The following is a 12,527-nucleotide window of genomic DNA, read 5'->3' as shown; positions in this document are numbered from 1 at the left end:
ATAGATAGATAGATAGATAGATAGATAGATAGATAGATAGATAGATAGATAGATAGATAGATAGATAGATAGATAGATAGATAGATAGATAGATAGATAGATAGATAGATAGGTGGATGCAAGTTCTTCAGCTGACATCCCCAACATCCAGGCTATTGTACCCTTTGTCCTCAGCATCCCTTCTTCTAGTGGGTTTGTGGAAAATATTTTCTCCATCATGAAAAATAACTGGACTGATGTGAGGAACAAATGTTTTACAGAATTAATGAGAAGTGAGCTAATTGTCAGTCTAATTAATGAAATGTCCTGCTCAGAGTTTTACTCGGTAGTTCTGAAAAGCAAACAACTCCTTGCAGCAGCAAGAGCTCAAATGAAATATAAATGGAAAAAATAGGTTGTTTCTACATAATTCAGTACTGCAGTTTTTAGTTCACTAGTTCAATATTTTTTTCACTACACCTGTACAGTCATGGCCTTTAAGGCACAAGTGTTTATGTTTACAACTTTTCTACAGACTTTTTGTTTGCACTAAATGCACTATTACGAAAATGTTTTGCATTATACTGTTATGCTTTTTTATATTGTTTTAAGTTAAGGAGGACGGAGGTCTTTTCAATAGTGGTTTATTTATTTTAGAAGGATATTTGTTTTTGTCTAGTAATTTTATTTTGCAAAAAGAATACATTATTTTATAAATTGCTGTATAATTGTTTTTCTATGGATATTTGTATCAGTCAAAACATGCATCGAATTAAACTTGGGTTCGAGTCCAATGTTTCCAAAGTAATTTCACACAAAGAAAAAGGGTGAAAAAAATCACCAGGCCGGTAGAGGTGCAGACAGTGGAGTTGGATAGCCCTACCAGGAGGTGTCCCTTATTTATTTATCAAGGAGTTGGCAACCCTAACACCGGGTCATGGGGGAGCTGGTGCCTATCTCCAGCAGTCTACGGGCGAGAGGCTGGGTAGACCCTGGGTAGATCACCAGTCTATCACAGGGCAACACAGAGACACACAGGACAAGCAACCATGCATAAACGTATTCGTACCTAAGGGCAATTTAGAGAGATCAGTTAACCTAACGGTCATGTTTTTGGACTGTGGGAGGAAGCCGGAGTACCCAGAGAGGACCCACATATGCATGGGGAGAACATGCAAACTCCATACAGAGAGACCCCAGGCCAGGAGTCGAATCCAGGAGCTTCTTACTGCAAGGCAACAGTGCTACCAACTGCGCCACCATGCAGCACTGCACATGAGACAATTAATATATAAAATAGACAAAATAATCCAAGGAAATGTTGTTAAAAATACAACAACAAGGTAAGGAAAAAATGCTAAAATGATGTTTAAAACATACAAGAAACATACAGTGTGACACTACATCTTTTTATAGGTGTATTTAATGTCTCCCTTCATTCAATGCTGTAGTGTCCTGGGTGTTCTGTTAACTGTAGTACCCTTCTACTGCCAGTGAGTGTCGCTGCGGTCCCCTCAGTGCGTGTGACAGTGGCCTTCCGGTTCCTCTATTGGATCAGCTGACTCTGATGCTGCTGTCAGGAGACCTCACGATCTGCGCTGAATGGCAACTATGAACATTATCAAGCCATAGAAACACTACAGGCAACTGTATTTCCACCAGTAACACCAACGCAGTTTGTACACGGGTGAGTGAAATTGTTAACGAATAAAAAAAAAAACATGTATTGTTGTTGTTAGCGAAGCTAGCTAAGTTGCTAGCGGCAGCTAATCCCTGCTGGATGTTGCTTGACCTTAACCATGGTTTTCTGCCGCTGTTTCTACACATATTTGGATAATATCCAATACCGGCGTTTGCTTATTATCCATGAGTGCAATTACATAGAGGAGGTGACACAATAACGCCAGGATGACATGGACATTCCCATTGAATGAATTCCTCATTAGTCAGCTTAATAGTATAACAGTAGTAGGACAATTCATTGCTGCATTCTAGGTAAAAACATGTCAGCACATCGCCTTACTGGTATTGCAGACAAGTAAGAGTAATTTATTAGGACAGTGCTTCTCGTTGCTTACTGAAATGTTTAGATTGTTGTGGGAACAGTAGAAAATATTCCTAAAGCAGCTTTCCTTACAGTTTTTTGTAGCTTCTCCAGAGCCGTAAAGATGACCGAGTTTTGGCTGATCTCTGCTCCTGGTGAGAAGACCTGTCAGCAGACATGGGACAAAATGATGGCAGCAACCACACGCACTAACAACCTTTCCTCTAATCACAAGTTCAGCATCCCAGACCTCAAAGTAAGAAAGGATTCAAATGCGTCTCTGTTTATCAGTGTCCGGTTTTTCCCCCTGCTGTGCTCCCATGCAGTTAGTCATTATGTTTTACTTTTGTAAATGGGAACATTTTTTTTTTCTCACTTTTCAGGATTATGTTCCCACTCATTTATAAATACAATATGAAATATATCTAGTTTTTGATAACTCACCGTGTGCATCCGCTGTCAAGAGTAAGCAGACTGCCTCTTTGAAAAGCAGTCTTTATGCAGATTGGTTTCCTGCATGCTGAAGTGTTATTTAGGCAAGGTTTTAATCCACAGAGAAGCTCAGATCATTGGTTCAGTTCGTCTCTGTACTGAACATGAAGTAAGTAACCCTGCTGATGTTTCTACATGGGGCTGTCCTCCTAAAACCGTTAGCGCTGCATGAGCAACCCTGGACAAAGAGGCGCCATCCTAAGCACACAGAGCCCCCTGGGTGTCACTCCAGGCTGGTTAGGCTTCAGATGTCAGTGTTCAAACACAGCCTTGTTGACCTCATATGAAAAAATTGCCCTAAATCCCAGAAGTACTGCTCTAATGATTTTCTGTGTCGTGTTGTTTTTTTGGTGTATAAAACAGGTTGGAACACTTGATGTCTTGGTCGGACTTTCAGACGAACTGGCCAAATTAGATTCATTTGTTGAAAGGTATGCACATTGCTTCAGAATTCATAACTAGACATGTCATTGTTTTTGCTGTGTATTTCTAGCTTTTGATTATCAAAAGCTAATCAATCATCCTGAGATCAGAATTTGACAATTTTCTCTTTATTGACTCAGATCTGTCAATACATACACACACACACACACACACACACACACACACACACAGACACACACACACAAACATCCACTATCATTGCATGCTTAAGAACTTCCACCATATTCCTTCTATAGACAAATGAACCGACAGCATGTAGTTTGATTTCCTTACTTTAATAAAATTTGCTTCGATGCATAATTGGGGATATTAATTAATAAAAATTGCAACTCTCGTTTTCTCTTTTATTACAAAATACTACATCTTTCTATGCAGCACATTTCTCTTTAAGTAAAGTTTTACATTGGTACTGACTAGTAAAAGCCAGATTGGTGCATCTCTATCAAAAAAAATGTAACATGCACCACTGACTCTCAGATGGTGCCGGTTTACTATTCTCCAGTCTCCTCCCTGACCTTGTAACCTTGAGGAATTTTGATGGAACTTGAGACCAGTGAGCTCCTGCAGTCTAAACGTGGCCATTTACAGTTAGGTGACACATCAGCAGCTCTAAGTTTAGTCATGGCCTATGTGGCATAAGTTTAGTCCTTTGGAAATGTTTTTCACCCCAAACTCACACACAGCTGTTACTGCCTGAGCTATGTTTTGCTTCCACATCTGTGAGAAGAACCTGTCGGTCATTAATCTAGTTCCTTTTTGAAGTCTGAAAAGAAAACTTAGTATCTTGCACATTATTTAGGATGCATCAGATTTCTAACATTTTTCATAAGAACAATAACCGACAGCATTCTAAAATAAAGCACATATGCTGATATATTGTCTTATGTAGCGTTCTGCCCTCTGATGTGACTTGGCCCCAGTAAAACGCTTTGATGTGCTGCTGGGCAGTGTGATCCAAAACATTGAACCCTGAAAGTCGGCCTTGTTAGAACTAGCCTCGTCAAAAGCTTATGTTAACATTTATGTGAGAAAGCTTTGATGTTTCAGCTGCTGCTGGAGCTTTTTTGCTTGTGGCTTATGAGAGGACTTTATAATTTACTGTCTACTGGGTTTTTCGCAGTGTGGTGAAAAAGGTCGCTCAGTACATGGCTGACGTGCTGGAGGACAGTCGAGACAAAGTGCAGGAGAACCTGCTGGCCAATGGAGGTACAGTGATAACTTTATCTGGGTGGCCTTATTGAGTTGGTAAAAGTGATAATTAAACAATATATTGTTTAATGGGGTTAATTGAGCAGTGATCTAACAAACCTACTGCTAACTTACTCTGGTTAATCTGCAAATGCTTTTTCTCTGTGATTTAATCTGAATCTGTAGTTAGAACAACAGTTACAGCACGTTACAGCAAACAGCAGTGTCTTGCAGAAATATTTACACCCCTTGATTTTATTTCACTTTTTGTCACACTACAACCTCAAACCTAAATGTATTTCCTTTGGATTTTATTTCATAGACCAGCACAAAGCATATGATTATGACATGGAAGGAAACAATACATGGTTTTTCAAAATCTTTAACAAATAAAAAAAATGTGTTCATTTGTATTAAGACCCCTGACTCAATGCTTTGTAGAACCACCTTTCACTGTAGTTGCAGCTGAAAGTCTTAGGGTGTGTCTCTACCATCTTTGGACATGTAGAAACAAAGTTTTTGCCCATTTGCCTTTGCAAAATAACTCTAGCTCAGTCAGACTGGACAGGGAGGGTTCTGGATTTATGTCTGGACTTTCACTAGGCCAGTCTAAAACATACATTTACCTTAAACATTTTCAGTGTATCTTTGTCTGAAAGCTTCAGGTCATTGTCTTGCTGGAAGGTGAACCTCCGCTCCAGTCTTAAGACTTTTCTGGTCTTAAACAGGTTTTCTTCACAGATTGCTTTGTGTTTAGCTCCATTTATCTTCTCACCAACTCTGTCCCTGCTGAGTAGGAGTGCTCCCACAACATGATGCTGCCACCACCATGTTTCACTATGGGGATGTTGTGTTGAGGGCGTTGAGGGCGATGTGGCGGGTTGGTGTTCTGTCACACTCAGAGTTTTGAATGTAGGCTAAAAGGTTCAGATTTGGTCTCACCTGACCAGAGCACCTTATTGTCCATGTTTACTGTGTCCTCTACAGGACTTGGGGCAAAAAGCAAACAGGATTTCTTGTGTCATTCTTTTAACAGTGCCTTTCTTCTTGTCACTCTTTAATAAAGGCCAGATTGGTAGATTTTATTCAGGGGTATCAAAGTAAGGGGGTTGAATACAATTACACACCACACAATTAAGATTTTTATTATTAAAATAAAACAATTGAAAACCGTTTAACCTTTTCTTCTACTTCCAATAAAACTACAGATGAAATAAATTCAGATTTGTGGTTGTAATGAGACCTAGTGAGAGAAACTATGAAGGCAAGGTGCTTTAATCCTGTAAAAGTGAAATATTTTCCCAGCTTCTGTCTTGCATTATTTCTTATTTAGAAAAGAGGCTTGACAGATCCTCTGTTACCTTTATTTTAGTTGACCTTGTCACCTACATCACGCGGTTCCAGTGGGACATGGCGAAATATCCCATTAAACAGTCGCTTAAAAACATCTCAGAAATCATCTCAAAGGTAGGTCTGCCGGATAGATTAAATAATCATTGATTTTCTGTGAATGTTTGTCAGAATCTCCTGGTAATCATTAGTTTGCTGAATTATTTCTGTTGTGGGGAGAAGTAGTTGGTCTTGCTAATTTTTCCATCCATAGTCTTTGTGAGTCATTGAGTCTTTCTACATTGTTTTTGTTTTCTTTCAGCAAGTAACCCAAATTGACAATGACTTAAAGGCCAGAGCATCAGCCTATAATAACCTGAAGGGAAACCTGCAGAACTTGGAAAGGAAGAATGCGTAAGTGAAACACGTTAAAAGATCTGCATTGAACTTAGTGTTTAATTCAAAGAGCTGTTTTTGAGAGATGTTCTATGGCAAAAGCTTCACCGTGGTGTTTTATTGTCCTGTTACATTTGCATGTTGTTGAGATAAAATTCAACAATTCTCATCTGGTCAGCAATGTCTCTTTATAAAGAGGCGGGCATATCCTTTTGTTTTTATCCTCAGGTCCGTAATGTTGTAACATTATTATTTGCCACTAGGGGGAGTTTGCTGACCAGGAGCCTGGCTGATATTGTCAAAAAGGATGATTTTGTCCTGGATTCAGAGTACCTCATTACTATGCTGGTGGTTGTACCAAAGTCAGTCTAAAATTTCTACTCGACCTCAACAAAAAATGTCATGATTGATTCACAGGTTTGGACTAGAAAGTAACGCTCTGCTGTGTTCTTTTAGAGTATCCTATGCTGACTGGCAGAAAACATATGAAACACTGGCTGAGATGGTGGTGCCCCGATCCACAAAGTAAGTAATACAAATAAGATCAAACAGCAAGAACATTTTTACATCTAGCATAAACGCTCTGTGATTCAGGTTTATTACCCCAACTTAATCTGTCCGTCATGATCATTTTACAACTAATACTCTTGTTTTCTTCCAGTCTGCTGTTTGAGGACAATGACAGTGGGTTGTTCAGCGTTACTTTGTTCCGGAAAGCCATAGATGACTTCAAACACAAAGCCAGAGAGAGCAAGTAAGACCTTTTTCTTACCCTTGACCATGCCACGTTTTAAAGGAGACCAATACTAGCCCTGTGGCTTTACACAAAGAGGTGTTTGTGTGATTAAATGAAGCTTTCTTTCCTGGCAGATTCACAGTGAGAGACTTTCAGTACAATGAAGAGGAGATGAAGGCCGACAAGGAGGAGATGACGAGGCTCTCCACAGATAAGAAGAAACAGTTTGTAAGTGAAGTCGATGCTGGGATAATTTTGTTCTTTTACTTATAAATCAATTGATTCCTGTTGAATTGTTTGTTTTTCTTTCTAGGGTAGAATAGAGAGTCATTACAGACAGTAGTTAACATAAACTTCATACTAATGTTTCAGAGTCTTATAGTCCATGACCTCCTGTGTACATGTATTTTCAGATCACGTGTTTGCAACCATTTTAGGTTGTGTTCTACAAGCTTTAGGTCATACCATAAATTAGATTTAAAAAAAATAAGTGGTCAACTGTTCTTACAACCTATTGGTTCTGAATCCAACCCCTGCCCAGTGTGGGAAACCTCATACTGGTGGATTGGTTCCGTCATGTTCTGTGTAAAAATCAGAATGTTTGGTTCTAACAAAAAAGAAAACAGCAGCAGGGGCAATCACTTATCAGTAGAGTTACATAAAACTACAGAGAGAGACGCTGGGGCTTTCAGGTGCATTCAGATGTCTGCTTATAATACAAACAGGATTCCAAAAAAGTTGGGACACTGAAGAAATTGTGAATAAAAACTGAATGCAATGATGTGGAGGTGCCAACATCTAATATTTTATTCAGAATAGAACACAAATCACAGATCAAAAGTTTAAACTGAGAGAATGTATCATTTTAAGGGAAAAATATGTTGTTTCAAAATTACATGGCGTCAACAAATCCCAAAAAAGTTGAGACAAGGCCATTTTTACCACTGTGTGGCATCCCCCCTTCTTCTTACAACACTCAACAGACATCTGGGGACAGAGGAGACTAGTTTCTCATGTTTAGAAATAGGAATGCTCTCCCATTCATGTCTAATACAGGCCTCCAACTGTTCAATCGTTTGTCACACCTTCCTCTTTATGATGCGCCAAATGTTCTCTATAGGTGAAAGATCTGGACTGCAGACTGGCCATTTCAGTACCCGGATCCTTCTCCTACGTAGCCATGATGTTGTGATTGCTGCAGAATGTGGTCTGGCATTATCTTGTTGAAAAATGCAGGGTCTTCCCTGAAAGAGATGACGTCTGGATGGGAGCATATGTTGTTCTAGAACCTGAACATAGTTCTCTGCATTAATGGTGCCTTTCCAGACACGCAAGCTGCCCATGCCACAAGCACTCATGCAACCCCATACCATCAGTGATGCAGACTTCTGAACCGAGCGTTGATAACTACTTGGGTTATCCTTGTCCTCTCTGGTCCGGATGACATGGCGTCCCAGTGTTCCATAAAGAACTTCGAATCGTGACTCATCTGACCACAGAACAGTCGTCCATTTTGCCACTCTCCATTTTAAAAGACCCCTGGCCCAGTGCAAACGTCTGAGCTTGTGGAGCTTGCTTAGAAATGGCTTCCTCTTTGCATTGTAGAGTTTCAGCTGGCAACGGCGGATTGGACGGTGGATTGTGTTCACTGACAATGCTTTCTGGAAGTATTCCTGAGCCCATTCTGTTATTTCCTTGACAGTGGCATTCCTGTTTGAGGTGCAGTGACGTTTAAGGGCCCAGAGATCACGAGCATCCAGTATGGTTTTCCGGCCTTGACCCTTACGCACAGAGATTGTTCCAGATTCTCTGAATCTTTTGATGATGTTATGCACGGTTGATGATGATAACTTGAAAGTCTTTGCTATTTTACGCTGGGTAACACCATTCTGGTATTGCTGCACTATCTTTCTGTGCAACAATGGTGGAATTGGTGATCCTCTTACCATCTTGGCTTCAGAGAGACACTGACACTCCGAGAAGCTCTTTTTATACGCAATCATGTTGTCAATTGACCTAATTAGTGTTCATTGGTCTTCCAGCTGTTCGTTATATGCTTAATTTCATTTTTCCAGCCACTTATTGCTACTTGTCCCAACTTTTTTGGGATTTGTTGACGCCATGTAATTTTGAAACATATTTTTCCCTTAAAATGATATATTCTCTCAGTTTAAACTTTTGATCTGTGATTTGTGTTCTATTCTGAATAAAATATTTTATGTTGGCACATCCACATCGTTGCATTCAGTTCTTATTCACAATTTGTTTAGTGTCCCAACTTTTTTGGAATCCAGTTTGTAAATAAAATGCACCTTTAGATGGCAACCATGACAAATACACCTAAGAATGAAGTACATCTATAACAGATACTCTTCTTCTGGTCTCTGCAGGGTCCCCTTGTCCGATGGTTAAAAGTGAACTTCAGTGAAGCCTTCATTGCATGGATTCACATTAAAGCATTAAGAGTCTTTGTGGAATCTGTTCTGAGGTATTCATTTACCAATGTGTTTTTTTTTTAACTTATGCTGTGCATAGAGACAGTGGTGCTGAAGATGTTTGTCATGTTGTTCCCTTGTAGATATGGGCTGCCAGTGAACTTTCAGGCCATGCTTCTGCAGCCTAGCAAGAAGACAATGAAGAAGCTGCGGGAGGTGCTTAATGACCTGTACAAACACCTGGACAGCAGCGCAGCCGCTATCATTGACGTGAGTGCTTTGAGAACACCCTGTCTGCTGAGCTACTTTCATGACCACTGAGGAAAAACAAGCCATTTTTTTAGTAGAGCCAGATGGACAATACTTTGGATCAGATTCATTTATTATATAATAGAAATATGGATGTGTATGTGTGATAGAAACATTCATCTTACTACATAACGGGGAATGCATGATATTAGCAAGACATTCTTTTCTTTGTTTCTCATCAGTCTGGTAACTTGAGCACTTTCCTAGAGTTTTAGCATCAATCTCACTAGGGTCTATATAAAGTCTGAGGCGTAGTGTGGTATTGGCAGGCAGAGCAGGGCATCTGAAATATAATAGCCTTTGTGATAAAAGACTATTATTGCAGACACTGTTATTGTGTTAAGTATTATGGTTTGATAAATTGTCCAGTTCCTCCACATATATGCAAATACAATTTACTCCCTTCTTTCCAAAACAACTGATATGAAAATATTATTTCTAAAAAGGAAATCTTAATTTGTCCTCTGTTTCAACCTCAGTTAGCTTTTCTGATTAACTTTAAAGCTATCACAATAGCACTCTCTTTGTTTAAGGCTACCTCTGTCTAACATGAACTTTCTCTGTAAGCTGCTCTTATTTCCATGCTGTGTGATTGCCGTACCAGTTCAGAGGAGAATCATCCAGTCAGCACTCTCTGATCTCCACCAGCCATGACGGAGGAAGACATCATTTTAATGTTTTTTTCTCATCTGTGGCCTTTTCCATCCATTGCACATGATTGGACCTAAAAGATTTATCAGTGCTAAATATCTGTCTCCAGTCTACATTGTTTGAAAAATGTAACATTGTAGGTAGTGTAGGACTTGCAGTACATCTCACCTTAATGCTAATGGAGTGTTATTTTTGTCTTCATCCTTGATATGTCATAAGGTGTCAGGCATATCTTTAAAGCCCCAAACCGAGTGGGAGGAGGGGGTGCAATGAGCCACTGGCGTCCACCCCACTTCCTTAAAACTAGTTTCCATGAACAGAGGAGTGGATATGTAGATTGAAAGGGGGTTAGAGACACTGTGTCAGTGTCTTTTAAAAATTGGATAAATCTCCTTCCTTCAATCGTTGAAGGTCATTTACATAATAAGACATGTAAACACCGACTCCAGTGTAAAAACATGTTATTTGTTTTGTTTTTGGTTTTTTTTAACTACATCCCAAACCTAAAAACATTGAGCTGTTTGGTGCTTTGAAGTCATAAGTGACAAAACTGATCTTTCAGTGTTATTGTAAAGAAGGAAACTTGAAGTCAGTCTTTCGGCAAAAATGATTTGCTTTAATGGTAAGCAGGTTGTAGACGCTGCGAAAAGGAATCCTCAAGTTTTTGCTTTAATTGTTGCGGTTTTTGACTCTGTTTTCACTGTGACACGTGAGCGCCCTCTTGTGGTAGCGGCAGATCACTGCAAGCTAGAGGCTCCGATTAAAAGCAGTCATAATTAAGTTGAGTGATAATAAACTGGTTCAAAAATTATGGGAAAAGAGACCTTACTTTTTGGTGTTAAAAATACAAGGTTGCACAAAATAACAAACTGACATCATCTTACTCAAAAAAGACAATAAAAAAATAAGCAGCGACATTTAGGAAAGAACAACAGAATAATAAAAAGAGTGGCATTCATGCAATTAATCAGAAAACACAGCATAAAAGTGGATGTTTAACTAGTCAAACACCAGAATGAGGTTCCCACAGTATGATAACCTTAAGTAAAAATACCACAGCTTTGTGGTATCAATAATGTAAAAAAGGTAAATGATATGTTTTGTTTTATTTAACACAGATAAACAATTGTTCCACTTGTTGCTAAAAATAAATCTTAAACAAAATTCTATCCACACCATTTATTTAAGCTTTGGGTTTTTTTCAAACTGGAGCTTCTTCCAAGCAGCTAAATGAATTTGTCTCGTAAGCATGGGAAATATACAGACGTCTTTTTCGCCCAGCTCAACAGCAGTGCGCACCAACAGGTGGGGGAGGGGGAATTCTGCATTATGCGGTGATTGAAACAGACAAAACTCTGATCACACAATGTTTTAATACTTTCTAGGTCTTTATTCTTTGTTCATGATTGTTTTATTTTTATTTTAGGTGTGTTGGTATCTATGACAGCATAGGCTTAGGGAGTAATCTTCCATCAGTTTGGTTTTTAATGAACCACCACAGTATATTAAACATGAATTCTATAAACTTAGCCTTTGTGTTAAGCTTGATTAAGATCTGTTTCAGACGATTCATCTGCAGAAACTCAAAGGGTTGCTTCCACACACTAATTCTGCGACCACTTGTTTTGTGTTGTTGCAGTCTGCAATGGACATCCCAGGCCTGAACCTGAGTCAGCAGGAGTACTATCCCTACGTCTACTACAAGATCGACTGCAACCTGTTAGATTTCAAAGTTTAAACTGTCGTCTTCATGCTGCGTGTTTATTAAGTTATGTTCTTCCTTGCTCAAACATCCCCCACTTCCCACGCTGTCCCCTTCCTGGTTTGCTTCTGCGATGACTGTGCTGCATGATCAGTCCCTGTGGTAAAAATGTTCATTAAAACACTTCTACCACTTTTACAACCAGGGGGCAAAAATACTTTTTATATATATTGTTCTTGTTTAAAGTTTGTTTCTCTTTTTAACACCAGTGATTAGATTTTTTTTTCGATGTGAAGTGAATAAGGAAATCATACTGGAGAGTTATATATTCACTGTGTCATTCCACTTGTGCTGGTGTGTATTTATAGCTGCCTCTGTGTTGGTGTTCAGAGATTTATGTTTACATATGGTTAGTTTCATCATTGTACCCATGGCAGCCACACCCGCTCTGCATTTTGGAGTTTAAGAGAGACCCCCTGCAGATGTCGTAAAAACAAAGTTCTTATCCGAGTGTGTGTTGTTGTTTCTTGTTGCGTGTATCAGCTGTTGAAAAGAGATCTATATCTGAGTGTTGTGAAAACAACTGATTAAATAAATGATTCTATGTAATTAAAACCAAGGATTTATGTGTAAATAAGACAGCTAAGACCTGGATACTGGACTGTGATTTATTGGTTAGTCACACAATTATGTGCATGTGATGAATGTAAAACACATAGGCAGCAACTGTTTAATAAAAGGTTATCCTCCATAAAGCTGTGTGATCACTGATCATGTGCAGAGCCACAGGCAATTTCACTTTTTGAGAGGAAAGTATTTGGA

General features: G+C 39.1%; 1 protein-coding gene across 2 annotated transcripts; it reads left to right on the top strand.

Moving 5' to 3' along the window:
- The first annotated feature begins 1,508 nt into the window (after positions 1–1,508).
- Positions 1,509–12,460, top strand: atp6v1c1a (ATPase H+ transporting V1 subunit C1a). 2 transcript variants are annotated; one of them, XM_047357714.1, is made up of 13 exons: positions 1,509–1,666; positions 2,119–2,279; positions 2,879–2,946; positions 4,080–4,165; positions 5,520–5,614; positions 5,799–5,890; positions 6,136–6,234; positions 6,329–6,397; positions 6,534–6,626; positions 6,743–6,836; positions 8,999–9,096; positions 9,187–9,313; positions 11,643–12,460. In XM_047357714.1, exons 2-13 carry the CDS (start codon positions 2,148–2,150, stop codon positions 11,739–11,741), a joined length of 1,152 nt encoding a protein of 383 aa, XP_047213670.1. In that variant the 5' UTR covers positions 1,509–1,666; positions 2,119–2,147; the 3' UTR covers positions 11,742–12,460. The 2 variants fall into 2 exon arrangements, with proteins under 2 accessions (XP_047213670.1, XP_047213679.1); XM_047357723.1 differs by having other exon boundaries at positions 1,528–1,666; positions 2,107–2,279.
- The last annotated feature ends 67 nt before the right edge of the window (positions 12,461–12,527 follow it).

The sequence above is a fragment of the Girardinichthys multiradiatus genome, chromosome 3, assembly GCF_021462225.1.
Source record: "Girardinichthys multiradiatus isolate DD_20200921_A chromosome 3, DD_fGirMul_XY1, whole genome shotgun sequence".
NCBI lineage: Eukaryota > Metazoa > Chordata > Actinopteri > Cyprinodontiformes > Goodeidae > Girardinichthys > Girardinichthys multiradiatus.
Note: the sequence above shows the minus strand (reverse complement) of the source record. Positions and strands in the feature narration are given on the sequence as shown.